Genomic DNA, 27,383 nt, shown 5'->3' on the forward strand with positions numbered 1-27,383 from the left:
AGTTTTTAAAATAAATTTCTTATTAATTTAAATAAGTTATAATTATTTTAAATTAAAATTAAAAATATATATATTTCTTTATATAATAACTTTTTTTTTGCTAAATTAAGTACATAATAATGTTGATAAGGGTGTCCATGAGAATCTTGGTGCGTATTTCGCTTCCATAGCTAAATGGGGATAGCTAATCAAAATGACAGGGGGGGGGGATACTTTCGTTTTCCACACACAGCGGAAGAGTTGCCTCCACTTCACGACGGCCCAAATGTTTGGACTCGCATGACCTGTGTTCTCCGACAGTCCGATGGCTAGTTAGTGTAAATCCGACTATGAAAAGGAACTCGTAGCCATTGCTTCAAGCAATTGCTGAATTAAAGAAAAGAAATTTCTATTAAATCAAAGTAAAATCATCGTTTCCTAAACTCTCAGAATGCCTCAACAACAGAACACGTGCCTATTCGTGGACAATGACTGCAAGACATCAGTCATCCGAAACTTTCCCTTGCCTACTCCGGGAGACGACGAGTATCTAATCGAAATCCTGTACTCCGGCGTCAACCCGGCCGACATCAGACATGCCCCGGGGCTCGGGATCAGGGATACCGTAATGGGATATGATTTCTGCGGCCGCGTACTGCGCACTCCGAACTCGCCGCCGGGTGGGCCCGGTAATGCCACGTTCGCGGTCGGCGAGCTGGTGGCCGGCATGACCCCCACGGGCGTAGGGCGGTCGCAGAAGTATGGCTCCCACCAGAATCAACTGGCCTCCCCCGAGGACATGATGTTCAGCGTGCCTGAGAGCCTCCCTCCACAAGAGGCCGCCGCGCTGAGTGTGGTCGCCTGCACGGCGGCTGATGCTCTGTATGGCTTCTTCAAGGCCCCACCGCCGGGAGAGAGTGGGGTGCAGGGAGGAAGGCAGGGGCCGCTGTTGGTGTGGGGTGGGTCAACGGGCGTTGGGCTCTGCCTTGTGCAACTTGCCCGGGCGAGCGGTGTGTCACCCATCATCGCCACGGCATCACCGGCCAGGCATGAGCTGCTCCGAGACCTCGGCGCGACGCACTGCTTTGACTACAAAGATCCCGGCGTCACTAGCAAGATCAGGGCGGCGGTGCAAGACTCGAAAGCGGGCAAGCTATCCTACGCCATAGATGTAGCGGGATCCGGCCAAGCAGTTGAAATTATCGAGCAGCTGGTGGAACCCGAGACGGTGTTTTTATCCACGGTCGTCCAGCCAGGCAAGCCTCACCTAAAGATGCCCCTGGCTTGCACCCGCCACGATGTGCCTCTGCGTTTTGCAAACGGTATGGAGATTACCGTGCCTGCGCGGCGCGAGGACTGGAGGAAGACGTGGGGTGCTGTAAATTGGGCTGTAGCTCATTACGGCAAAGGTTTCCGCATGCCAGCGGTCGAGGTCTTTGATGGGAGTGCGGAGGATGCGCTGGAGGAACTTCAAGAAATTGCTGCTCAAGGGAAGTTTGGCAAATTGGTGATCAAGCATCCTCTGAAATGATCGTCCTGGGTATGATGGTAATGATTGCACGGAATGCGAGGGTGAGGGAGCTCTGAAAATACACCTGTTTTACAAATATTTCATGATTTGCGGCTTTTAGAGAAACTGTCTTGTAGGTAGAGATATACATAAATACGGGATTCTCTGAAACTGAAATAATCAGGGCAGAGACCGGACGCCTCATACGAAATGAGGGTGACACGCGTCTGTGTTTTTCTTCCACAAAAAGCGGTTTTTCTACAATTGTAGACTGACAAGTAACAATTTCAGTGACTGGCATACCTCCGATCTGACCCAGATTTGGAAACCAAACCGACTTTGGATGCAGATTGTTTGCAAGGCAATAGTCTAGGCTGGGCTGAAGCATACTGGCAAGGAGTGTTCTCGGGTAGGGAAAGCCTAACAAGAACACACAGCATGTAGTCATTTTAACACCGTCATAGTGATCAATTTGGCTCTGGAAAAAGAATATTTCAAGCTTTCAACAAAGTGCTGATGCTCTTCCGCGCTCACGTTATATTTCATTTGAGTCGGTAACGAGAACCAACTTGTGCCCCACACAAATACGGGTATTGATGGCAGTTAAAATACCAGGTTCGTAACGGGTGCAAAAATCATTCATAAGCAACACCCGGTCATGCACGGAGCTCACACCATGGACTTACTACCAGCAGCAGCCCTTTTACATGAAGCAACAACCTCGTCCGGCATGCTCAGAAACGGCGAATGCGACGCATCGAACGTCTCCGTATCGATCTGCACTCCGAGAGCCCTGGCGTCCTCGACCATCTTCTCCTGCGCGAAGAGTGGGAGCGCGTTATCTTTCTTACAGAGCTGATACGTAGCCGGGATGTCCTTGTACGCAGCATACGTGAGTTTCGTGGTAAAACACTCGTAGCTGTGGTGCGACAGGGTGTCGGCGACCTTCTTCGCCTCGTCGGCGCTGAGATCATTGTAGAAGACGTCCTCAGGCGTGTTGGGCTTCACACGCGTCTCATTGTCTGAGATTATGAACCACGGCATTGGTTTGTTGCCGAGTATGTCCATCAAAGACACTCCTGAAGATCGTGGCTAGGTTAGCATGATACCCATCATCTCTCTCCCAGTCGCAGATTACCCACCCTCGCCCACCAGAAAGGCAGTGCAGTAGATCAGCCTGACCACGCCGCCCTTCTTCCCAGCGGACTCCCTCTCCTTCTTTCCCAGGCCACGACAAGCCTCGGTCCCCACGATGCCGCCATAGCTGTGCATGAACACGACCACGTCCTGGCCCCTGTCGGCCTCCTCCGCGATCGTCTTGCTGATCGCCTCGACGTCCGGCCCGAACTCGCTCAAGGGCGGCTCCGCACCACAGGTCGGGAGGTCGACTCCCCTCACCGTGTACCCAGCGGCGCTGAGCGGCTTCGCGATGGGGTCCAGGGCAGACGCCGGGTGCCACGCGCCGGGGACCAGGACGAAGGTCGTGCGCGACGTCATCATCACCGAATTGGTCCTGCTGCTTTTCGAAAAGGACGATCTTCGCAGGCCTGTGCGGAGGATAAATTCTCTTGTGTGCCGTGTGATCCAATTTGCAAGGGGGTTCTGCGCGGCGAGGGTTGTATTCCACCGAGTCAGGGTTGGCACAATCAGGTGGTGATAGACAAGAAATGAGATGTCGCTGTGAAAGTTCACTCTCTCATGCTCTCGTTACCCCTCAGTGGAAGGAGGGCATGACTTCTTATGCTTGATCCGTTGTAACCACCCCTGGCCTCACCTTGGCAGTGCTGACACTCGGTCTGGGCACCACCGTCGGTAGTGCTGTTACTAGCTTCAACTCCAGGGCGGCCGACCGTTAGGATGTTTGGCGAGCCTGGCCAAATTCAAGCCTAGTGCTCGGAAGTGGGGCATGGGATCGGCTCAGCGCCTCGGGTATGGGGTTGATAGAATCAGCACCATATCATGCGTGGCTGCGTAGGTGCGAATTGCTGCATGAAGCCCTCTTCGTGAAAGAGTGCTCTATTCTCGTCACAGTCGGTACGGTTGAATAATACACGGCCCAAGACAAGAGCGCAAGCACGAACATCCCACTGCTTCCCCGCAATTGATGGCCTCGCAGCTCGATCTGCGTTACAGTCGGTCTTATCCGGTCTATACGCGAATCCGGGGTTGAGGAAGAGTATGCGTTTCACGTGGATGACAGATCCGTATAGTTAGTCGACCGGATGCGGGGACGACGACGCGCCGGGTAGCAGTCACTCAGCCAGGTAAGCATGAAGCTGTGGAACAAAAGCGACGCCGCAATTGCCGTGCAATTGCGGTACCTATCTACTGCAACAGAAGCAGTATCGAGGGCGAACCGGTCTATTGGTCTATCATGGTCGATCTATCATGGTCGGGTCTATCGTCTCTCATTCAGTGCTGTGTATTCTTTTTGTCGTAAATTTCAAAACCTCGCTCGCTCTCGTCGTTTGGGTATCTCCAGTCACTTCCGTGTTGCTCTACTCGCCAAGCCTCCTCAGAAGCATCCAAGCCATGGCCCGGTGGTACCACTTGATAAGCGTAATGACTTCTCAGGCAACGGCGGTGCCGTTCTCGACGGACTCCTCGGGCCAGACGTTGTAGCCGAAGGTGTCCTTCATGTTGACGAAGCGCGTGTGGCGGCCCTTGGCCACTTGGTTGACGGCCTCGAAGTCCTCGTCCGACAGCTTGGGCACCTCGAAGTTGCTCTCGATCCGGTGGGGGGTCGAGCTCTTGGGCAGCACGGCGTAGCCCCTCCTCAGGCCCCAGGCCAGCAGGACCTGCGCCAGGGTGTGCTTGCTGCGGTCGGCGACCTCGTTGAGCGTCTTGTTGGTGCGCACCTTCTCGCCGGTGGTCGGGACCTGGTCCTGGGAGCCCAGGGGTGAGTACGCCTCGGGCAGGACGTTGTTCTCGATGCAGAACTTGACGAGCTCCTCGTTGGGCAGGAAGGGGTGGATCTCGATCTGGTTGACGGTCGGCTTGATCTTGGCGAACGAGAAGAGCTTCTTCAGGTCCTTGATGGTCCAGTTAGAGACGCCGATGGCGCGGGCCTTGCCGGACTCTGCCAGCTCCTCCATGGCGCGCCACGTCGGCTCGGGGTTCTCTGTGAGCTCCTTGTTGATGATGTACTTTCCGTCGGGTCCAAGCCTTGGCTGGTAGTCGTCGGTCCTCTCCGCGGCGATGGGCCAGTGGACGAGGTAGAGGTCGACGTAGTCGAGGCCAAGCTTCTTGAGGGAGTCGTTGAAGGACCACTTGACGTCCTCTGGCTTGTGCAGGTGGTTCCAGACCTTGGTGCAGACGAAGATGTCCTCACGCTTGACGTCGTGGTTCTCCTTGAGGAAGTCGCGGATGGCCTGGCCGACCTCGCCCTCGTTCTGGTAGAACCAGGCGCAGTCCAGGTGCCGGTAGCCGACCTCGAGGGCCTTCTTGGTGGCCCTGTAGCTCTCGCCCTCTGAGCCCTCGCTGGCGAATGTGCCGAAACCCAGGCCGGGGATCTTGACGCCGTTGTTCAGGGTGAACTCGAATTGTGGTGCCATTTTGCTATGATTTGCTCTGCTATTGTGCGATGGCGGAATAGGAATGGTTGCTGTCTAAAAGTGTAAGTATGTATGCGCTGTCACATGCAGATGCGCAGGAGGCACGCAGGAGGCAGCGAGGGCGTACCTTGATAACCTGTCACTCTCTTGGATCGTCGATCCGTGAATTCAAAAAGTCGGTCTGCGTGTTGACGGGATGTGATGTCCAACTTAGAAACTGGCAGCGCAACATCGACGACCAAGGTTTCCTCGGAACTCTAACGAGAGCACAGCATTGATAAGGCCGGGCTGGGAACATGATTGCATCATCCCTCCCAACAGAACGGCCAGTGCCTATTCTTGGAGGGGCACGAGGGGGAGGGACATGACAGCACAGTACAGTGCCAGGTCATTCGCATTGTACGAGTCGTCAGTCGCCACGGGCGGCTGATTTATTGCCGTTGCTGCTAATTTTTGCTAGGGCTCGCACCGTCTCCTGGGCGGTCGGCGAGTCCAAGTGGATATTGTCGTGGGTCCACCTTACGAAATGGTGGTTTCAGTTGGGTTGTGCTTGAGTCACTTCGACGTCGAGCATGTGAAAGGGTCCAACGTGTCGCAAGGATGGACCAAGGGCGGGCGTTTGGTCCCTGTGCGGTCGTCCAGGGATAGGCTCGGCAGTCTCGGCGGGATCAGGAGGGCAGCCAGGCTAGCCAGGCACGCGGGCGCAGTAGAGTCAGGTATGTACCGCAATGTGGTCGCGTACCGCGTGCAGACACACCGCAGTCACGTCGGTAGTGCATCGTGCGTCCTTGGTGTCCTTGGTAGCGTCTCCAGCGAGCTGTCTTGTCTGTCTGAGGGGCACGAGGGGTTGAGAAGCGGTTAGCCAAACTCGGGGCGACGATCATGGATCTCACTGCCAGATATCTGGGACTTTTATGGATCCTGCCGAACAGATCGGAAGAGATTTCGCTGCAGGCCCGGTTTTGTGACATCATCTAGCCCATCTGCGGCTCCGCAGCGCTGCAAGGAGGCGGAGGGAGCGCGGAGGGTTCTCGGTGGGACCTCACGGCCCTTTTCCGGGTTCGTGTTCCCTGGAGGAATCATGTCCCCCCTACCAAGGCTCTAAGGGTAGCAGGCTCGGCAGGGTAGCCACGCCTGCCAGGGCCCCCTAATGCGCTAGGATTCCAGCTCGGCAAAGCTCCAAACGGTTTGGCTCGGTTCATTGGCTCAGGGCACTCGCAGCTTCAACAGCCAACCACAGCTACAGCAGAGGAGATGGCGGGCGGCTCTGCACGGCTCTTTGGAGAACACTAACAAAACCTACTGACTGACTGAATCCAGGGACGTCAAGTTGTCTGCATACTACCTAGGTATACTGTCTGTAGTGCAGTAGAGTACCTTGCCACCAGCCACTCACCAAGTACCGCGGATTTCGGGACGATCCCCCTAGATAAGCTTTAGAAGGTTCTTTACAGTTTCTTCCTTAATCTCGCCGCGCACACACGCGTCGCACGAGCCAGGCACGGTGCGTTTCGGAACAGGGCATTTTCACCTCATCTCTGTCTGTCTCTGCCGTCCCACGCTCTCCGCCTGGCAACTGATAGCCAGCCTACAGCATACACACCTGCTCTGTTGCCTGTGCTAGCCGTGCTATATTCTAATCTGTGGATACTTCTCGTCGCGGGAATTTATCGCGACAATTGTGGCGCGATGACGTCCTCTTCGAGTCAGGGTATCCATTCTTCTTCGTCCCATACCCTTACGTACTGTGGAGGACTGTCTCCATTCTTCATGTCCTCCAGCAAACACATGGCTGTTAGAGATGCGCGGTACATGCGTGGACCTGACAGTAGGTACTGACGACATCAGAGCATCCCACCGTCCCGCCATCGAGACCCGCTCCCGGACCGTGGGCGAGAGGTAGACTGTACTTCCTCCCCTTCAGCCGCCCGCATGAATGAGATCATCTCAACAGCTTCTCCTTCGCGAGGCGCGAACCAGAAACCCCTGCCGGGATAAGCTTAGGCACACACAGTACCACAATGCGAGCAGACAGCTCTGCCAAAGTTGGCCGTCCTGTAGAGTCGGCTCTCGGGAGAATCAGGCTCAGGCAGGCTCAAGCAAGCTCCTGGCAGAGCATATAAGCGCTCGACGAACCCACTTCCAGAGGGTGAGGTGATCTTGATACTCGTGAAACCTGTCTGCCCTCTCTTATCTTTCTGCTTGATGTGACAGAAGCTCCGGAAGCCATCCCCAAGACGCCAACCTCAAGACCTCATCTTCCTTTTTGATACCCCCCCCCCTTTCCTCCTTGCACAGCTCCCATCATGCCTGGCGTCCAGGACCCCGAGCAGGCCACCAACGGCACCCAGAACGGCCAGAAGGCTGAGAACAAGGCCGCCATCCCAATCCCTGATGAGGATGGCCCTATCGAGGTGCCAGCTACGCGGTCCTCGGTGTCTGAGGCCGCAAAGTACATGCACAACCTCAGCGTCGTGCCCTCCATGAAGGACCGCAGGGGATCTCGCAACTCCTTTGGCGCCTCCCTGCCCATCCCCAGGAGGCAGTCCCGCCAGTCTCGTCTGTCCTCGGTGCACTACCCTGACCGCGATGCTGTCACCGGCCGGCCAACCCGGCCTGGCATGCCACCAATCCAGCCCACTCGTGCGCTGCTGGCATCCCAGGTCCAGACCATCGAGACCGAGAAGGTCAAGAAGGCCAAGAACATGGCCTTTGCCTTCGACATCGACGGTGTCCTTGTCCACGGTGACCGTCTGATCCCAGAGGGCCGCAAGGCTCTGGAGATCCTCAACGGCGAGAACGAGCTCGGCATCAAGATCCCTCACATCTTGTAAGTGTTTACGCCCCACGTTGGGCGCCTCGAGCATCCTCTTCGTCTTGGCGCAGCTTGCTAACATCGTGACACAGCCTCACCAACGGTTCTGGAAAGCCCGAGCTGGCCCGTTGCGAGCAGCTCAGCAGCATCCTGGGCCAGCCCGTCCACACCGACCAGTTCATCCAATCCCACACACCCATGTCCGCCCTGTCCGAGTACTACAAGACCGTCATCGTCGTCGGTGGCGAGGGCTACAAGTGCCGGGAGGTCGCGGAGCAGTACGGCTTCAAGGACATCGTCGTGCCCAACGACATTGTCGCCTGGGACCCGACCATCGCCCCCTACCGGGTCTTCACCGACGCCGAGCGGGCCACCTCGCGCCCCCGGGACTTCTCCAAGGTCAACATCGAGGCCATCCTCGTCTTCAGCGACAGCCGCGACTACGCGACCGACATGCAGATCATCATGGACCTGCTGCAGTCCGAGAACGGCCGCCTCCACACGCGGGCCAAGGACCCCGTGTCGCAGCGCATCCCCATCTACTTCTCCCAGGGCGACCTGCTGTGCCCCACGGAGCACCCCACCCCCCGCATGTCCCAGGGCGCCTTCCGCATCGGCCTCGAGGCCATGTACCGCGCCCTGACCGGCGTCGACCTGGAGCGTGTCGTCTACGGCAAGCCCGAGCTGGCCACGTACAAGTACGCCGACGAGGTCATGGCCAGCTGGATGGACGAGCTGCACGGCGAGGAGAGGCTGCCCGAGAACATCTACATGGTCGGCGACAACCCGGCCTCGGACATCATCGGCGGCAACATGTACGGCTGGAACACGTGCCTGGTGCGCACCGGTGTCTTCCAGGGCGGCGACAACGACGAGAACAACCCGGCCAACTTCGGCGTCTTCCCCAACGTCCTCGAGGCCGTCCAGACCGCCCTGCGCAAGGAGCTCGGCCAGGACTTCAAGATGAGCTTCGACGAGAGCATCAACCCCCTGCACTCGGACGAGTCCCACGCCGTCGTCGTTTAAAGAGTCCAAAAGCAGCTATGCATTGCTAGCAAGCGTTTCTTGTTTGTTTTTTTCTTTCCTTTTCCTTTCTTCCTCACATAGACTGGGTTACTGGCGTTTCTGGGGTTCTTCGATGTGATGGGCACATCCGGGGTGAACTACCGAGACACGTCTCGGTATTGACTGCGTCAAGATTCATGACAATAGACTTATGATCTAGAGTAGATCTAGCATTAGAATTGATGATACCGGCGGACTTGATCTGTGCGCTGCTTCAAACATGTCACCTTTCTTTTACAGTATCATGTGTTTCATTCAGACGAACTTGTGTCTGTTCCCATGTTCATGCAATATCCCATTGGATGATATACTCAATTACCTTACTGTGACCTTTTGCGTGTTTCATCCAATCTGTCCATTTCCTTTTCCTGTTCCTGCTGTGGTCATTCTAATGCTGCCTTTTGAGTCCACCATCCCCACATGATCCTTTTTTTTCCCCCCAAACGCGAAGACAGTAATTACTCTTCTGCCTCCCCATTATACGGTTTTCTTCCGTACACGACGTACCTGCGAATCCGTCAGTATGTATACTCATTTTCGTAGTCTATCACACTCACATTGGAATATACCATCTGATACTGGCATCCCGGATGTCCTTCTTGACCTGGGTGGTCAGACTGTCCACCTCAGCAGAGGACATCTCGCCCGCAGCAAGGAGGAAGTTCTTGAAGCTATCCACCACGCCAGTGTGGAACGCATTGGCCGTGTAGACACCGATAAGCTTCGCCTTGTCCCCCGAGGGCCAGGGCCCACCAGGGACGTGGATAACCCTCTCATGCACGTCTACAAAACCCACATTTTCCAGCTGCGTTTTGTATAGCTTAGCCTTCGCCAGGTTGCGACCAAGAGCCGCTGCTCCTTTTGGCACGAGCCTGCTCCAGCGCTCCATCGCCGTGCCGTGAAATTTACCGCTCTCAAGGCCTTGTATCTCGAAGCAGGCATCCTGGAACTCGATCCACCCGCCGAGCGCGAGGCCATCGAACGCCTTTCTCATTACTGTTGTCACGTCGTTGAAACATGCTATCGTCCCGCGTAGGTGGATATAGTCGAACTTGTTGGGGAACACCCATTCCTGCAGCTCCGAGTTCTCTTGGACGAATTGGCAATTTGGCATCCAAGACAAAGGTTGAATGGAGCTTAAGTCTGTTCCGATGACATGGCAAGTTGGGTTATCTTCAGCTGTATTATACATTAGTCATGACAGGGACGCTTTTGATGGTGACGACTATCCACTCCGCACGTACCAAATTGTAGAGCCCATATACCTGTTCCTGTCCCGACTGTCGTATGCGTTACTTATCAGGCCTCAGTCGGATCCTTCGGAATCAACGGGACTCACTGTCAAGAGCGTACTCCGGTGATCGTATTGGGGCCTCAGCCAATTTATTATCCAGGATGAGGCGGTAAATCTCGTGTGAGAAGTCTGCGCATGGGATTGTCAGTCTTGATTCGGCTACATCAGCGAGAGCATAGACGGCCACACAAAGACGTACCCAGTCGATCTTGTTCGGCCTTGCGTGGACTTGTTCAGCCAATATATCGCCAATAGGCTGGAAGCAACTGGAATTGGGACTTACACTGTCGTTCGGCAGCAGATACTCTGTTCACGCTCCTGTCAGTATAATCTTACAATTGGAGGGTATTAACTGACCTCCTGGCATGTAGCCTTGGTACGTTCGGCCGTCCGTTCCAACATAGTAGTACAGATCCGGCATTGCCTCGTCATCTCTTGCAAACGGACCAGAAGTCAGCCAACAGTCCTCTCGAATTGGGATGTGGACTTTGCTTCCAGTTATTGGCGTACCTCGCTTCCTCGGCGTCACTTTCGTCGGGGAAAGCAGTCAGTTCGTCGCTAAGAATACTTTCTGGCATATTGTCTTCTCGCAACTGGTTGAAGTGCGACAGAGGCTCAATGGGGGTATTGAGGTGTCGTGGAGAAATATCCGACCCAACTTCAGCTGTCTGAGTCGCGACTGCTGTTGCAGTTGTTGTTGTTTACTGCGCATGTGATTACGAACTTTAATGTGGCGGTTTCGGTATTTTGAAGTCAGCCGAGGTGGCCCACCAACGAATCTATCACATTTTCTTGCCTGGTTCTCAACCTTCCAAGCCTGCAGGGCCAATTCGCAAAAGTGACCAACGTCCATAAGAGATCCACTCTCCAGCCTGAACTTTTCCCGCTTGCCCAAACACGCGATTTTTGTTGCCCCCTATCTGCAGAGCCCTGGTACCGCGAAATAAAACACACGTGTTTATTCCCCAAGCAGATTGTATTAAATCTAGAGACCAGCCATCTTTTCTTTCACAGCCACTCAAGGGGGACAGTTTTCACCTTGTCATTTAGTGAAGATACCGAGCGACCCCTAAGATGGGTGGTGTTCCCTCCAAACCGGGCGATGCCGCTACGCAGCTCCAGGTCATTGGCGCAGGCTACTCGAGGACAGGAACGGCATCGATGCAACTGGCTCTCGAGAAGGTGCTGCAAGGGCCTGTAATGCATGGCGGAACACACATATTATGGCGCGAGGACGGTGAGTGTATCACAAGTCAATGGCTAGATGAAAAGCAGGCGCAACTGACCAGGTGCAGCATTCGCGAAGAAATGGGTCGGCGCGTACGAGGCACGGGAAGCCGGCGACAAGGAGAAAACAATGAAGCTGCTGCGGGAATTGACGACCGGCTTCGTCGGCGTGACCGACACGCCCAACTTTGATTTCATCCCCGAGCTCATCGAGTTGTACCCGGAGGCGAAGGTGGTCCTTGTCACGCGAGACCCCGATCGGTGGTGGACAAGCATTGGAGGCAACCTCAAATACGCATTTCCATGGTACTTGCCGGTCCTCACGGCTCCTATGCCTGGGCTTCGATGGTTTCCCAGTATCGCTGCTCACTGGCAGAGGATCGCTCTGCGGGAGATGGGGAAGGCCCGCGGGCCAGGGACTCCACTAAGTCCAGGTTCGCTTCATTCACCGTCTGAGCAGACTTCCCGGTTTTAACTGACTATTTGCGGTTGGACTAGATCTCATTGAAGTTCACAATGAAATGGTCAAGCGGGTCGTCCCGGCTGAGCGACTTTTGGTCATGAGCCTCAAGGAGGGATGGCAGCCGCTTTGCAGCTTCTTGGAAAAACCAGTACCAGGGGAGCCATTCCCACGGTTGAACGATGCTGAAGAAGCTGAGAAGGTCGCCAAAGGAATCTTTGCGAGGTGTATTTTGGTTTGGTTGGGTATCATCGGAGCGACTGTGGTTGGCGTGCGTACAGGAGCACGGTTCCTGAACACACACGACCTCGGATTCATAAAGTCGACGATATCATAAGTCTGGATGACTGGCTATGGAATGAATACAAAACACCTTCAAAATTTTGTCTTTGATCTCGTTCTTCTATCGTGTGCCGACTACTTCAGTGCTCCCTGTACCGCGGACTTAGCCAACCCGGGCGCTTACCTGCCACAGACAGTGACTCGTCTCGGAGTTGAAATTCATATGATGCCTCCGCGGCACGGTCTTTCTCTGATAACAATGAATTTTCAAGATTTATCTGTTTTTGGACGCCGTTCCGGTCTCATCAGTCGTTATCTGAAGCACATCTTACTCATCAACGTGGACCTTCGGATTCACTCTGATCTCCTCGGCAGTACGTAATTCTGATAGGGATTCGATTCTCTTTCTGGAAGTATGACCGGCCATTCCAGACAGGCTCTCCAATTTTGCGCTGGTTTCATAGTTGCGTCTTGTTGGAGTAAACTCTTCTTGGCTGTGTGTTCTGGTCCTCGGGCAATGGATGTGTCTTCATCTTGACGTCAACGTGACAAGATTCGAGCAGTTGAGTTCGCCCGGACTGAGTTAGAATTTCGTATTCGTTGGCATGCCAAGTCTACACAGTGTGACTGAATATTTGGAAGTACATAGGCTCAGTCCAGCTGAACGATATTCTCCTGTTCGCTTCCTGGTTCGGTTGCAACCAGGATACCTGAATCTGGTAGCTTCTGTGCCTCGCCCGGTCGCACGAAGATTTGCGAATCAATCTAGCGTCCAAGATGCCACTTCTTCCTTGCGTCATTGGACCTGAGGTCTCGAAGCACCCGGCCTCGAAGTTCCCACCACCTTTCCCATAATTAGCCTCTTTCCGGGGCCACATATCGGTTGGTGGCGACTTGTTCGTGAGGCGTCTAAGGCAGCAGCCGTTTGTGGCGTCCTGCTTGGCATGCACTGCCCATGTAGAATCTGTTTCTTGTGCCATCGATGACGAGAGGCCAAATTGATGCTCAAATTAATGCCAAACAGTCTACTATTGCAGGCCAGAAGAAAGGGCAAGACGTATTGCGGCTGAAGTTATCAGCCTTCGACTATCTGAAGCGTGTGGTAGCACCAAGCCCCCGGGCCTCAGCCGAGACGACGCGCATTACAACTGCTGGGAACGTTTTCAGCCCAGCGTGAAACACTAATTCTATGCTGTGAAAAACAAAGTGCTGGCACCAACAGCTTGAGCACGCCTGTTGGTGCAGGGGACTTGGGCGTGGTTGGCCCAAAATAGCATTTTCACGATGAACGGCCATCACTGGCCTAGCCAGGTTCAGGAGAAGCCCTGCCGACCTTGTTGTTTGACAATACGTTCTCCAGTCCTGCATCGAGACCTCTCTGGGCGTAAGCTGACCCGCCTCAGGTGTTTCACCTGTGTGGGTGATGGCGGCCAATTATCCGGCCCCGCGGCCGCCTTTTCGGCTTCGGCTAGATCTGTACGGCTACGAGCCTGAGGCGAATCAATTGTAAGACTCTTGATCTCACGAAGAGCGCACGCACTTCGGCATTTTGGTGCTTGAACTTCCAAGATAGAATGAACCGTCGACCGACTTCGGTGTTCTTCACCTAGTACCTCTTCTCACTAGCTCTCTTCTCCCTATATTCAAGTTGTGGTGGTGCTTTGCTGTGCACCATGGCTTCCAGGGGCACGATGTAACCGCATTTCATGTCTACTTGGCCACCAGGCCGCCGCACCGGTATCAACCTAGACGGCCTGGTTGGCCACCTACCAACTTGTCACCTCCAACATTTACCGTAGAACGGTATGAGTTCTATTTTGATCCGTTGCTAGCTGTCTACTTGGGCCATGTGGGCTGTTTGCCGGCCACTCTGGCCCTCAAACCCATATGAAAAGAAGCTGAAATAAGCGCCTTGAAAGACCAATGTGTCATGTATTCTTCCAACTGTGTCGGCCCTAGGCCCGAGATGGAGTTTTACACCCAGGTCCGTCGCTGATGCCAGGACTCGGCTCATAATTATTGGTTCTGCAAGGCTCGACCATGAGATCTGGCGAGCTGTCACAGAGAAATTAGGATCCATCAATAACGACGCATCAGTATCTTCCGAGTGATAGCTTGACGTGCTTGGTTCCGACAAAAGCCTTCCCCGACCAGCCGAATTGGTCTCAACAGTACGCTTGTTTCTAGGCATGCCCTTCGTCTACCACTACCTGAGAAGAAACGTAAGATTCCGCACACCCAGGAAGACCACAACATTCCATTTCTTGCCGAAGCGGCGTAGTCGGAGTAAAGATTGATGACGCCAGTACTTACGCTGAACTAGAAGTAACATGCCTACTATTTATGAATCATTCCGAGCGGCGGTAGATCCAGATCATGTAGGCTCTGGACGGAAAGTCTCCGGGGGTACGAACGGGAACGTACATGTTTCGGCGCCTTCCACCACCACCAGGACGTTCGAACCTCCAAACTTTCTCCTCAAGACACCAGAATCGAAATGGCTGTCTATCGCAGACGCTGCACTCGACCAACACAAATCACGACTCAATCAGAAGAATACGCGTCTGGCGCCTTGGGAACGAAACATGAGAATGGATTCCGAGGGTGATGTGGTGTACGGATCAGCAATCTACCTCAACAACCCGGTGCATATTGCTTTACACGCAGCTCAGAATCACTCTAAATCCTGCGATGTACGAAGCGAGGTGACGCTGGGGACGACATCACGCGCCAATATGGGCTACTTTCGCAACGGTCAAGCATATGCTATCCTGGAATACAAGAAACCCGGAGCCGTCTCGAAACGCTGCGCTCGGGACGAATTCGAGCGTGGAGTTCCCAGAGACCCGAAAATGTTCGCCGCGTGGATGTTGAGTGGGGAGCAAAGATTCATGCGGGACGTCCGTGGTGCGGAAGATGCTCGTTTCTTGCTACAGCAAGCAGTGCACTACCAGAAAAACTATGGAGCTCGTTTTGTGGCCCTCTTCGACTGGAATTCTCTTGTTCTTCTGGTCCTCCCGCCGTGCCGAGGCGTTGGGCTGAATGACCGTGTTGCTTATGCATACATCACCGAAGTCACCGATAATCGAAAATTCCGTCGAGCCTTACTTGGATTCCTTCTGTTTTCGTACCGAAACAGTATTGGTGGACAGTCTAGCGAACTATGGAGGATACAGCCGGATGTCTTTCCCGCTTATGCCGAAGCATATCGACGCGCCGCGGAAGACGCGAAACGCAATAGGTCGCAGTTCAGCGCTGGAAGGGGCAGAATGGGCAATCAACACCCATCTGCTGTGGCGAATCGATCCAGGCACCAACAAGCCAGCGGTCATTCCATTCCAGACGGTCGGAGTACAGGCAGGGGCCCAATGCCACATCGTCCTGTCGATCCACGCACGAATACATATACGACAGCAAGTTCGACTTACTCCAACGACACTAACTCTACTGTGATCCACACCTACATTACTCTACCCGGCCGTAACGACACGAAGAGCCCCGGAGGAGGATAAGAAAACAACCAAGTCAAGGCTTGGCCGCCCAGTATGTGAACTCCGGTGGAGTAGCCGTCAACACACATAGTCGTGATGTAGACCGAGGGCCGGGGAGGCCTCGACAGATACATCCCACTACCAATGGAGCTGGACTATACAGCGCATCAGAGCATAGCTACGGTGGAAGAAACTACACGCAGGGTACACCGGAGCACTTCAATACGCGTAATGGTAATAACTACCACGCTTATCCCGGTCCCTCAAGCTACCCGGCTTCCACTTCGGGCTCTACGAAAAGGGTACCTCAGGACAAGCTTGCTGGTAATCGCACAAAAGAAAAGAACGGAGGAAAGTTCCTGGGTATCTTCAAGACGAGATGAGGATTTGTTTTCGAGATTCCGTTTTCAAATTGTGGCTTTTGTGGATTGTGGTCTCTTATCTAATTAAGTCCGTATTTACTTTTTTGAGTGCGTTGCCAGGAATCAGTCTATCCGCCCTGACAGTCGATGGGGCAGGATATTATGCTTTATTAGGCCACCACGATCTGAGCCAAGTTCACGTCCTGTGCCTTTTTGTATGTCACAGTGACTCGATCACTGTCTCGTTATATTAGTTACAAGCTAAGAAGCAGATGGGGCGATGATATGACCACTGGGGAAAGCATGGCACTGAGCATATCGAATCAGTAATACTTGGCTCTATTGGATGTCAACTATCTCGAGAACCTGCACAATCATGAAGCAGGTGCAGACAGTGCCAGCATCGGCTCCAGAGAGCTACCTTCCATTTCCGAGCAAGGACAAAGCAGCCGTTGGCTGAATGGTTCAACGCTGGGTGGAGAACAGCAAATGCAAACAACGCTGGCATTCAACACAAAGTCCAACAAGTAACCTCAGCTCCTGTTCCCTCCCCGCAAGTAATGTTCTTCTTTCATTCTAGCCGCTGTTGCCTCGAGTTCAGCTCCCTTTCGAGCCCCAATATTCTTCCCATCTGAATCCAGCGGGTGGGCTTCCGCAGTTGGTTGTGCCTTATATTGGGTGTCTTCTTTGGTTTTCATCTCCCCGTTGCCCATAAGGTGGCCTCACTCAAGTCATGATCGGTCTCCACCAGGATGTAAATCGGCAAACGCACAAGCTTCTGCAGCTTTTCGTGTGGTATATGTCCCCTGATGGACCGGCGGACCACTTTCCCCCACCCCTCCAGGTCATTTCTTTCGGTGATGGAACAGAAGAGCCGCACACGTCTCCTCATTTCCTCATAGAACCACTCGAAATTACCTGCGAATATGTCACTGGTTTGCAGTTCATTGCTTTCGGTGACGGAACCAAAGAACCGCAAACGGCGGCTCATTTCCTTGTAGAACCACTTGAAATTACTTGCGAATGTCCCAATGGTGTTGTTTCCAGTAGGGTGGCTCTCCAATCTCTGTTCCGAGACTGGAGCCCAAGCGAATAGACCAGGGATTCCGCGTAACGTACGCGAAAGCATCTGCACATCTTCCCGCGATGCTCCCCTTTTCAACCAATCGCGAGTTTGAAACCGATTTGGCACAACGATGAGAAAACTGCGGAGATTCGGGAAGACGGCAACGTGGACGAGAAAGTCAGTCCATGAACGCGAAATTCTCTCGTTTTGAACTTCCTGGCGTATTCGCTCCCTTGCGTCTGCGTTTGGTGATGTGGCCAGGGGATGTTCCTTTAACAATTCGCTCTCGACTGAGTAATCGTTTGTGTATTCCACAACCGGCGAGTACGGAGCATACTTTTCCGCGGGCACTCGATGGATCTCCTTCATTTGTCCTCCATAGCAACCGAAATTCCACACGTCTCGATTCCAATCTCCGTAGAAATCCCGTTTGACAAAGCCTCTCGTGGACGATGGTTGCAGAAAATGCAGCTGTTGTGCAGGGTCTGACATGAAGATGTCGGTAGCTGAGTCCCAGCGCATCGCACCACTCTTGAGGTGCAATAATTGTGGGTAAAGCTTCTCGATCTCGTACCTGGATTCTCTGCAGGTCAAGAGCAGTGCTCGAATCGCTGAGATGCGATATTGGGTTTCAAGAGTTGGCGTGATGCAGCATGTGTTCTCAGAGTATCTCCCGTCCATCACGTCTTGCCAAGTTCGCTCGTGACGTTCCAGAGTGAAGGTGCAGGGCGCAAACGCCGGCACTGAAGCTCTCCATATCTTGATGCGGATCTCTCCTGGAAAATTCTTGAATTGAACAAAGCCGTCCGTCCCGGGATTCTTTGATGTCATGCGAATAAGACGGCGACCATGTTCCAAGACAGATTCCGTAAGAAGCTGGCAATGAGCCATCGACTGTAATGAAAAGAGGTGCTTCCTCAAGAAAAAGAATATTAAAGACAGGGTATGTTGATTGTTCTGCGTTCAAGTGAAGAACAACAAGAAGTGTTGCAATGTGGACGGAGGTCTCCAAGAATAGCAAAACGCAAAGAGAACCAGAGTCCGAATGATGTTGTGGCAAGTGGACCCTTGATTGTCTTAGCGAAGACCACGGACGAAGTTCCCTCGTTGACGCCCTTTTTCCTCGAGTCTAGCAAATGCGACAGTCACGATGCCCGACGAGCAAGCTCTTTCCTGGACTGGTAGTTCGTCGCAGAGGAGTGGATTGACCTCGCAACTGCCGCATCTGACCATACAGGATCGCTGGCCATGCCGTGTCATTGATATCGGACTTGAGAAGACATGCATCTTATGAGAAGCTGAAGGGAGAGCGTCTCAGGCATGTGGCGAGTGCCCGGTCTTGCGAAATGAATCCACTCTGGGGCATGGCATAGCCAGACGTTGGTCTTTTTGTGCGTTCGTGACCGCCAAAGGTCGTCGGGTATCTCGTGAGGACATGCTGTCCCAGTTGGTGCCAGGGTCCAAAGGAAAGGAAGGCAGGGCGCTTGATTATGTAGGGCAGTATTCTTGCTGATACGAGCAAGAGCTCGCAATTACCATTTGCAGACACAAATGGCCAATATGAACAAAAGGGAGAAGTTGCTGGGGACACGGAGTTCAGAAGGAGACGACAGTAAATAATCCTTGAGCACACTCTTGACCACCCCGAATGCGCTTGCCAGAGCTTATTGACATGGGACTGAGCAGCTGTAGTGGGAAGGAACAAGCATCAGGACCCGATGGATGGCGGTACTTGAATCAGTGGGTGAATCACGGTTTGGCGCTGGAACATTCAGAGCCTTCGCTGCGTTTCGCTGTATGGAGTCACACATTTTGTATGCAGAATTGTTCTTCTCTTCGTATTATTGTTTATCCAACTTCTCTCAGCCCATGATATAGCTGAAGGCGAGAGACCTCCGATGGTGGCTTACAACTGCCAGATTCGAGCGGACATTTTCTAGGTTTCTAGAAATGCAGCCCATTCTAAGACATGCGATAAAACGAACCGCCCACTCAATGCAGCTCCTCCTCTCCGCCCTCCTTGACCGGCTTCGACGCAGCGGTAGCGCCGACCGTCTTCTCTTCCGGCTCCCCGAGGCTCCCACTTGTGCGACGGCTATCCTCGCCGTGGCCAGCGACCTCGTCCCTGTCGTCCTCGCTCCAGAAGTTCTTCTTGCCCTTGGCCATGCGCCTCATCCAAGGCGGCAGCACACCACCGGGGATCTTGTAGGTCCAGGGCTCCTTCTCGTCCTTGTTCGGGGGGACGATGCGTCCGCCACTGACCTTCTCCAGCATCCAGACCGTGGTGTTCAGCACAATGTACGTGCACACGCCGGCGATAAGGCCATCGGCGATGGAGTAGGTGAAGGGCATGAGCGCGATGGTGACAAAGGCGGGGATACTGTCTCCTGGGTAGCGCCAGTTGATCTCCGTGACGGACTGCGCCATCATCGAGCCGACGAGGACCAGGACGCAGCCTGTGGCCCACGGAGGGATCGAGGCGAAGATGGGCGCGAAGAAGATGGAGATGAAGAAGCAGATGCCCGTCACCATCGCCGTCAGGCCTGTCTTGCCACCTTCTCCGATTCCAGCACCTGACTCCACGAAGGCGGTCACGGGTGGTGTGCCGAGGAGGGCACCAATCGAGATGGCGACCGAGTCGACCATGTAAGCAATGGTGGAGCCCTCGAAGTCCTGCGTGACGGGGTCGATCAAGTCGGCGTACTGCGCCATCGAGTACAAGGTACCAGTGCAGTCGAGGATATCGACGTAGAGGAAGGTGATAAGGGCCAGGCCGAACTGCCCACCATATTGTCCGATGCTCCACTCCTGCACGTTCAGGACCTTGGAAATCTCATGGAAGTCCACAACCTTCTTAAAGAAGTCGAAATTGTCGTTCCCAACGTCGGTGTAAGGGAAGTATGTGACCGGGGTGGTACGCGGCCAGGAGATGATGGACACCAGGACGATACCGTACAGGATCGCACCCTTCACGCGGTAGATCAACAACAGACTCGTCAGGATACCACCGCAAAAGATGCCGACCCACATCATGGGCGACCTCATCTTCTGGCTTCCTGGACACAGCCCGGTATCCGGATCACGGACACTGTCGATACAGCCGGCGAGTTCAGTAGGGGTAGAGGTTGCACCGACAATAAGGCCGATACCCTCGGAATACGTCAGGCCGATGATGGTGAGGAACAGGCCGATACCGACAGACGTGGCCAGCTTGATGGAACGGGGGATGGCCCTCGCGAGCCACTGGCGCATGCCAAAGAGGGCGAGAGCGAAGAAAATCCAGCCTTCAACGAAGATGGCCGTGACAGCGACCTGATATGGCACGGTGCCGGTGCCATGGAATCCAACAACAGTGTAGGCAAAGTAGGCATTAAGGCCCACTACAGCAAAAGGAGTTAGCTAACAAAGAACTGAGGAAGAAGCTTCGTCTGGATATGGGGAGAACCAGGTCACGGTATGGCCATGGTTTGTTTCAAAACCTGCAGCCTAAAAATACCTTTGAGGTACAGGCTACACATAGAAAATCGATTTTCCAGATGGGGTAGAAATTGTATCCGGAAGCTGCTTACTTCCGGGAGCAAGACCAACGGGCCTGCTTTAACGTTAGACACAGTGAATACACAAGCTATCAGGTTCAGATGACTCACAAGTTGGCAAATAAACCCATACAGAAGCTCGACAAGGCAGAGATCGCAGCCGTGGCGGTGATCAGGTCGCGCTTGATCTCGTTCGAGCACAGGGCGTACTCGGTGTTGTTCTCACATGTCGGGTCGTCGGCGCCGCCGTTGCAGATGCAGGTGCCTCCGGTGTCCGCGACGATACTTGCGTTGACGGCGATGATGTACGCCATCGCAAAGAAGGTCGCCAGCCCGGCGCGGATTTCTGTGAAGAAGTAGGACCCGCGTCGAGTTTTCTTGTGGCCGCTGCCATCGAGCCGGAACCAGCGCCCAACGGCGCTCTTGGCGACCTTCTCGTTGATGCTCTGTGCCCAAGCCATCTTGACCGTTTAGTGTTGACTTTGAACCGGAAGAAGTGCTCACGCGAGCAGCTCAAGGCAAATTCTTCACGTTGCCGGTCGCGGTCTGTGGGACAGTGGCGGATTCCTGTGGAGTAGTGGCGTGTCGAGCGAACCGCCAAGGTGCACGATTTTTTGTCGATTGTTCCTTCCGGACGGGACGACACTGGATCCGAGAAAAACAGAAGGAGGCTGGGATGAATTGTACCACGCAACCTGGAGAATACTCTTTCAACAAGACAAAGGGTCCATCCGGCACCCCCGCGAGACTTTGTATTTCGCCGAGGTGCCAGCAGCCGGTTGACGGTCAACTTCCCGGTGCCGGCTCCAATGAGCCTCGAGCTTGGCAATCAACGCCATGTCCGAGCTTATCTCCCTTGTCCAGCGTATCGATGCCTGTCCAGGATTGACACGCTTATTTAGTAACGGCCGTGGAAAGGGCTTTGCTCCTCAGTGGGGATTAGCGACCTCTTATCCGGCTTGGCGAAGGGGGTGCTGCCAGGACTAGAGTTTTTCGGGACGCTCGAGGGCCTGGATGCTTCCGTGCTGCTCGCGACGATAAGTGGCCAGACACCTGCCGTGCGTCCAGAGCGGCCGCTGTTCAGTGGTGTTTGCTACCCTCCTTCCCCAACAGCGCCCAGAGCCTTGTCCCAGCACGCATGGCTTGGGTTTGATCACCTCGGATTTGGCTGCCTGGTCGCTGGTGGTAGACGGCAACCGCCGTGTTGCCTCCGCGCCCGTCCTCTGTGACAGGCGACGGCCGTCGCTCAAGATAGGGCTAGGACGTTCCAGAAACCCGGTGGAACAATCTTGGTCTAAGCCGGCGCATGATTACCATTTGCCCGATCACTATGCCGGTGTGTAAGCAGTCTTACACATACGACACCTAGACATCGCTGAGCCCGATAACAACCTAGGGGCTCGCAGAACATATCTGCGATTCAACCCAGAAGGTCGGGACAAGCGGGACGCGACAGGACGAAGTGACGCCGGCTTCCGGCGAGACCCTGCGTCGGCCGGGACCCAGCAGGACGAACGGTCGGGATGCCGGAATCCCCATCTGACTGCGGCTGGGCCAAGGCGGCTGCAGCAAATCGCCGCTTCTTCTTGGCGAACACGTGCAGGATTCGGTTCATCCCGAATCGCAGGCCCTGCAAACAATTCCTGTAGTGTAACGCATTGTGATGAGCTCTTGTCATATTGGCCCCACAAGCGCTTGCATCTCACGGTTCGGGCTTGAACGGCTGACAACGACAGCCACCGATTCGTCGTCTGGGCCGTGCGTGGGGGAGTGAGATGCCGATCTTGCACGGCAAGCATATGTGTGGCATGTGAGCCCACCAACGGGTAAAGTCGCCATCTGTGCGACGTGTCAATGGAATCATATCCGATCATGTCTTGCCTTACGGTCCCGCTCGAGCTTGACGGATGAATAAATAGCGAGCGACACCTGGCACCTCGCATGTTTGGCGAGGTTTCGCCAAGAGACCTGCCAAGGTGCAACGACGTGTGGTCGATGGTGGAGGTGCTGTGCTCGGAACCTGAAACACTGGGGATGCAACAGACGCAGGCAAGGAGTCTTCTTCATGAAGATCCGTCTGTCGTGTCCTTGATACAAGCACGAAAACAAGCTGTTAGACTGTGATGGTTCGACTTTGTCCTCCTGGACGTGTAAACGACGCAGACGACATAGCTGTCGTTGAAACCCGCAAGCAATCGAGGCCGCCACGCTCTTAAAAGCAGTCGACACACCACCACAGACGTTATGAACCTGCCATATGCCGTCTTTGCAATCTTGGTCTTCGGCGTACCGATATACGAGCGTTATGAACGCACACACTATCCCCATGACCGGATCCCAACGAAACTGAAGTGGACGGCCCAGCTGGCACTGGGAAGTACGACTGCGGCCAACAGCTTATGTCGGGTCGTCGGAGTGGTGCGCGAGCGACGCAGTGGAGGAGGCCCAAATCCAAATGGGAAAGCAGTATCGGCCGGTGCCAACCATCACTGCTTGGTGCTGGGTGTGACCGTGGGGGGAATGGCGACGGCTTACATGCAGGGCTCATGGAATGAGAGTGACTGGGCGTATGTTCAAGACAAGTCTGAGAAGCTTCAGCTGTGGACCTCGGGCGCGGAGCCGGCGGGCGCGAGTATCGGACAGGAGAGAGAAGAGAGCGGCGAGAAAAGTGCACAGGATGAGATCTGATCGTGGGCTGGGTGTAGCCCCAGAGGAACACAGTCGCCGCCTCGGGCAGGAAGAGGTTGAGAGGGGGAGGAGGGAGAGAGGGCTCAGGAGTAGAGCCCCGCGGTCAAAATTTTAGAGACGAGTCTCCATGCTCCCATATTTGACTACAAATACCAATACTAGTCACATTTGTCTTAGACGTCAAGTGTGGGCTGCACGCCTGCAAGTGTAATCGCCCCATGGCTGTCACCTCGGCAGGACTTATCACCAAGATTGGGGGGGGGGGGGTAGGGTCTCCTCGGTCACCTCCGAACCCCAACCCTGGTCGGTCCGGCCACAGGAAGAACCCGTCACCGACCACTTGAAAATTTGCAAGCTCTCGTCTGCTCTACCGGAGCTCCTCCTCAACTCCACGATCGCGTGGCTCCCCCCAACCTGTTCCAGTCCTTGGGCGCGCCCCAACACGTCGCAAACACAGACCTCATCTGTACGACCATAATGAAAGCGACACGACACTGATACCATCTCAATAATACAATTTCCCTCGTCCTTTCCATTCCTTTCCTTCCTCATCCATTCCTCCCACAATGCCTCCCCGGTTACCGTCCCAATCGCTGCAGGCTTGCTGTGCAGAGCTTTCAAGCTTCTCCGGCAGCAGCTCAATTGCGGTCGCCTCGGCCTCGCCACTTGAGCGCGCACTCCTCTCCTCCCACTTCCTGTCTCTTCCGTCATCATGCAGATCCTTCTCCTCCAGCACAAATCGCCAACGGCGGAACGCACCGGTCTTGAAGCAGCGGATGCAAGAGTGGTTCAAGAAGCACGGCAAGGACCTCAAGACCCACAAGCCTGGCAAGCCAAACTACCTTGATAAAAACCCTATCGGACCGCCACGGCCTTTCCCTTCCAACCCCGCGTTCATCAGCCAGCCGGTACTGTCCGAGGAGGCGCGCGAATTGATCTGGAACAAGGTCATGGTGAAGTGGGAGGGCGTCAAGGCCGTTTCGGCCGAGCTGGGCGTTGATCAGAAGAGGGTGGCCGCTATCGTGAGGATGAAAGAGGTGGAAAAGGACTGGGAGGCAAAGGTATGTCGAAGCTCACCGATATCCTTTATCCACTACTCACTCATCCACCCCCGTTTCTCTGATGATACACCAAAAAATTCGATTAGTCTTGAAGACAGCTCATACAACACATGGTTACAAAAAAGCTTTGCGAGCCTCTCTGATAGAAACATGACACCTTCTTTTCCTGATCACCCCAGCGAGTGACTTGACGCAATGGCTGACCTCATTCCGCTCGATCATAGGGCTTGAAACTGGCAAAAGTCTACTCGAAAGCCGTCCTTGACATGGTACCCACGCACAGCTACCCCGAAGACAAGCCAATACGGGCCCTTGAGCCGATCAATGAGATCCACGTGCATGGCTACACGATGCAGCAGCTGTTTGTGCCGACGTCAGAATCGCGACACTTCACCCGTGAGGACGCGGCAAAGGCCTTCCACCACACCATGCTGTCGCCCGACGAGCGTGTGCCGCATCGTGAGCTTGTGGAAATGGAAAGGAGGGTGAAGGACGGCATGAAGGAGAAGGAGAGTTGGACTCAGTTCAAGAGCGAGGCCAAGAAGTCCGAAGACGACAGGGACTTGAAGATCCTCACAATGGCGGAGAAGGAGAAGAAGAATACTACTACGGTCACAACAGGCCGATTCGACTTCCGGATCAAGTCCATCAGTGCTGATGATGTCGGCAAGGATGGCCGTGCCAGAGGTGGCGTTGGCTGGAGGTACGGCATTCCGTTTGAGGACCGGAAGAAGAACCAGGTCAAGATCCCCACCAAGATCGATTAGATAAATCTGGTGGAAGCAACATCTGTACAACACATTATGTACGCCCGATGGCAGAACAGCAGGATATACCTGCATAGCAATGTTGTTGGCAGGATTGTGTATCATGCGGACTGCCTACGACGCGTCTGAACTCCATCGCAATGCGAGCTCTATTCCTGAGAAAACAAACCTCCCGCAAGGCAAGACAGACTCGTCTCCTGAACCAGCCGTGAACCAACCTACTGTCCGCACATCATGCTATAATAACAGCTTCCGATGCTCCTCCCAATCAACAGGGTTCTGGTCACCACCGACCTCGATAGTCAGATTCCTCCTGATCCCCTCGATCTCCTCGTCAGACAACCCACATCGTCCCCTGACAAACTCCTCGACGCCCCCATACTCCCGCCGGATCAGCGCCAGCGTACCCAGCATAGCCTCCGGCCGCGAGCTGACCATCCGCTCGGCGGCAGCGCGGTTGCCCTTGAGAGGACCCGACCGCGTCAGGCTCTCGACGAACTCGTCGCGGCGGTGGCCCAGGCCCAGGTCCGTCAGCGAGTACTCGTGGGCGACGGCGTCGTCGGGCACGCCGCACAGCGACAGCACCAGCGCGCACAGCACGCCCGTCCTGTCCTTGCCGGCCGTGCAGTGCGTCAGGATCGGCGTCGGGGCGTGCGATGGCAAGGCGAGGTGCCGCAGCACGGAGGCGAAGGGCTGCGCGCCCGTCGGGTCGGTGCCGCTCTTGAGGATGCGGTCGTAGACGTGGACGAAGCCCTGCATTGTCCTGTTAGCCTTGTTTCTGTGTGGTCGCGGGCCTGCGGCGGTCATTGTCCGAGACGGGGACGCATGCCATCAGCCTAGGATTCAAGGGTGGGCAGGGAAGCTGGAGAGAGGCTCCGACACGTGGGAAGCAGAATAAGGCGTGGAAGTGCTGTTGAGGCGTGGCGAGGCCGAGGTTGATTGGAGTCGGGTTTGCAACATGAGCGCAAGATTGTAGGTCGAGACGCTTGCATGGGGTCACACATTCCGAGCAGCCTCACCCCGAATCAGACAAAGCCGCACGTGCAGAGCCAGCCACGATGGTCCAGATAGTCTAGGGAGCCAAAGGAAAGAGACGAAACCAAAAGTGCAAGTGAACCCCATGTCGACTCACCTCGCCCTCGGCGCTCGAGAAGTGCGCATACCGCCTCGCGACAGCCTCAGGGCTGTAGTCCTCGTCCAGGAACACAGGCGCAAAGACCCTGCGGGCGCCGTCCCACTCCCTCGGCTGCCGTCGAGCTTGGCGTCGCGCTCGATCTCGGGCTTGGACCGCAGGTCGAAGACGTGCGTGATGCCCAGGGTGTCGCGCAGGATGGCGACGCCGTCCTCCGTCAGCTTCGAGGGCTCGCTGGAGCGGAAGAGGATGCCGCGGCGGATGATCTTCTGCGTCTTGCCGTCGCCATTGTCACCTCCGCTGCCCGTGGTTGTGGTGTTCGCGACCGGGTAGCCGCCGCAGTCGCGGAAGTTGGGCAGGCCTGGGACGTCCACGAAGGGAGGCGCGGGAAGTGGCGTGGTGGTGGCGGCCATTTTCTCACCTTTTAGCGAGCTAGACCGGGCTGTCTTGGTGTGGGTTTGGGTTGGTGTCCGGTTTCCAGGAGAATCCAGGGCTTCCGAGGTGTCTTGGGCGGACCGGAACAATGGGCAAAAGTGGCTTGTGGACGGAAGGATCCAGGTGCAGTAGTCGCATGTGAAGGCGCGGGCGTATGTGGTGGTGTGGATGCTGAGGGTGAGCGAATTCCAAGGCCGACGGGCAACTTTTTTCACCGGCACAGCAGAGGGGCAAGTGAGAGGGGCGCGTGGACTCGGCTACGCGCACCTGCAGTCGTCAATGAGCAAATCAGGCGAGTCCAATACAGCCACTCGGCGTCCATCTGCGGAACGGACAATGGTGTTGAATGAACTCCGCCGTGCACAACCCCGACGTGACACGGAGCACCCTGGTCATCCGGGGTCGTTTCGGCTTCTTTCGGGGGTAACATCCCCGGCCCCCTCCGTCGACCGGCCGGGGCCGAGGTTCAATCCCGACTCTCGTGGCCGGCTTGCGAAGGAAACACATATTTCAGGCCCGGCGATTCAGCCTCGGCCTTTGGACTGACTCTTGCCTCCGTAAATCCTGGTTGCATTTGCTTTCGTGTCGTACTAGGCGAGATCAAACGGGATGGAAAGGGAAAGTCTCAAACGACCACATCGAGAAATACGTTCTTCGGA

General features: G+C 54.9%; 11 protein-coding genes across 11 annotated transcripts; 6 read left to right on the forward strand and 5 right to left on the reverse strand.

Annotated features, from left to right (window-relative positions):
• Nucleotides 1-430: 430 nt before the first annotated feature.
• INS49_001259 (uncharacterized protein) lies at nucleotides 431-1,510 on the forward strand (the record flags this gene model as incomplete). Its single annotated transcript, XM_043162091.1, has 1 exon — nucleotides 431-1,510. The coding sequence occupies one exon, from the start codon at nucleotides 431-433 to the stop codon at nucleotides 1,508-1,510; it is 1,080 nt and encodes a 359-aa protein (XP_043030597.1).
• Nucleotides 1,511-2,158: 648 nt separating this feature from the next.
• On the reverse strand, nucleotides 2,159-2,989 carry INS49_001260 (uncharacterized protein; the record flags this gene model as incomplete). The annotated part of the gene is made up of 2 exons (XM_043162092.1): nucleotides 2,159-2,568; nucleotides 2,632-2,989. 2 exons carry the CDS (start codon nucleotides 2,987-2,989, stop codon nucleotides 2,159-2,161), a joined length of 768 nt encoding a protein of 255 aa, XP_043030598.1.
• Nucleotides 2,990-4,059: 1,070 nt separating this feature from the next.
• On the reverse strand, nucleotides 4,060-5,043 carry INS49_001261 (uncharacterized protein; the record flags this gene model as incomplete). The annotated part of the gene is made up of 1 exon (XM_043162093.1): nucleotides 4,060-5,043. One exon carries the CDS (start codon nucleotides 5,041-5,043, stop codon nucleotides 4,060-4,062), a length of 984 nt encoding a protein of 327 aa, XP_043030599.1.
• Nucleotides 5,044-7,349: 2,306 nt separating this feature from the next.
• INS49_001262 (uncharacterized protein) lies at nucleotides 7,350-8,884 on the forward strand (the record flags this gene model as incomplete). The annotated part of the gene is made up of 2 exons (XM_043162094.1): nucleotides 7,350-7,873; nucleotides 7,951-8,884. 2 exons carry the CDS (start codon nucleotides 7,350-7,352, stop codon nucleotides 8,882-8,884), a joined length of 1,458 nt encoding a protein of 485 aa, XP_043030600.1.
• A 497-nt stretch (nucleotides 8,885-9,381) lies between these two features.
• INS49_001263 (uncharacterized protein) lies at nucleotides 9,382-10,795 on the reverse strand (the record flags this gene model as incomplete). Its single annotated transcript, XM_043162095.1, has 8 exons — nucleotides 9,382-9,430; nucleotides 9,481-10,102; nucleotides 10,168-10,203; nucleotides 10,263-10,346; nucleotides 10,417-10,435; nucleotides 10,501-10,523; nucleotides 10,575-10,651; nucleotides 10,728-10,795. 8 exons carry the CDS (start codon nucleotides 10,793-10,795, stop codon nucleotides 9,382-9,384), a joined length of 978 nt encoding a protein of 325 aa, XP_043030601.1.
• Nucleotides 10,796-11,291: 496 nt separating this feature from the next.
• INS49_001264 (uncharacterized protein) lies at nucleotides 11,292-12,241 on the forward strand (the record flags this gene model as incomplete). The annotated part of the gene is made up of 3 exons (XM_043162096.1): nucleotides 11,292-11,454; nucleotides 11,513-11,878; nucleotides 11,943-12,241. 3 exons carry the CDS (start codon nucleotides 11,292-11,294, stop codon nucleotides 12,239-12,241), a joined length of 828 nt encoding a protein of 275 aa, XP_043030602.1.
• Nucleotides 12,242-14,777: 2,536 nt separating this feature from the next.
• Nucleotides 14,778-15,698, forward strand: INS49_001265 (uncharacterized protein; the record flags this gene model as incomplete). The annotated part of the gene is made up of 1 exon (XM_043162097.1): nucleotides 14,778-15,698. One exon carries the CDS (start codon nucleotides 14,778-14,780, stop codon nucleotides 15,696-15,698), a length of 921 nt encoding a protein of 306 aa, XP_043030603.1.
• A 3,399-nt stretch (nucleotides 15,699-19,097) lies between these two features.
• Nucleotides 19,098-21,102, reverse strand: INS49_001266 (uncharacterized protein; the record flags this gene model as incomplete). Its single annotated transcript, XM_043162098.1, has 3 exons — nucleotides 19,098-20,485; nucleotides 20,675-20,700; nucleotides 20,753-21,102. The coding sequence occupies 3 exons, from the start codon at nucleotides 21,100-21,102 to the stop codon at nucleotides 19,098-19,100; spliced, it is 1,764 nt and encodes a 587-aa protein (XP_043030604.1).
• A 1,783-nt stretch (nucleotides 21,103-22,885) lies between these two features.
• INS49_001267 (uncharacterized protein) lies at nucleotides 22,886-23,329 on the forward strand (the record flags this gene model as incomplete). Its single annotated transcript, XM_043162099.1, has 1 exon — nucleotides 22,886-23,329. One exon carries the CDS (start codon nucleotides 22,886-22,888, stop codon nucleotides 23,327-23,329), a length of 444 nt encoding a protein of 147 aa, XP_043030605.1.
• Nucleotides 23,330-23,895: 566 nt separating this feature from the next.
• Nucleotides 23,896-25,157, forward strand: INS49_001268 (uncharacterized protein; the record flags this gene model as incomplete). The annotated part of the gene is made up of 2 exons (XM_043162100.1): nucleotides 23,896-24,390; nucleotides 24,615-25,157. 2 exons carry the CDS (start codon nucleotides 23,896-23,898, stop codon nucleotides 25,155-25,157), a joined length of 1,038 nt encoding a protein of 345 aa, XP_043030606.1.
• Nucleotides 25,158-25,394: 237 nt separating this feature from the next.
• On the reverse strand, nucleotides 25,395-26,702 carry INS49_001269 (uncharacterized protein; the record flags this gene model as incomplete). Its single annotated transcript, XM_043162101.1, has 2 exons — nucleotides 25,395-25,935; nucleotides 26,290-26,702. 2 exons carry the CDS (start codon nucleotides 26,700-26,702, stop codon nucleotides 25,395-25,397), a joined length of 954 nt encoding a protein of 317 aa, XP_043030607.1.
• Between the last annotated feature and the right edge of the window lie 681 nt (nucleotides 26,703-27,383).

This window comes from Diaporthe citri (genome assembly GCF_014595645.1).
Source record: "Diaporthe citri strain NFHF-8-4 chromosome Unknown scaffold_1, whole genome shotgun sequence".
Taxonomy (NCBI): Eukaryota; Fungi; Ascomycota; class Sordariomycetes; order Diaporthales; family Diaporthaceae; genus Diaporthe; species Diaporthe citri.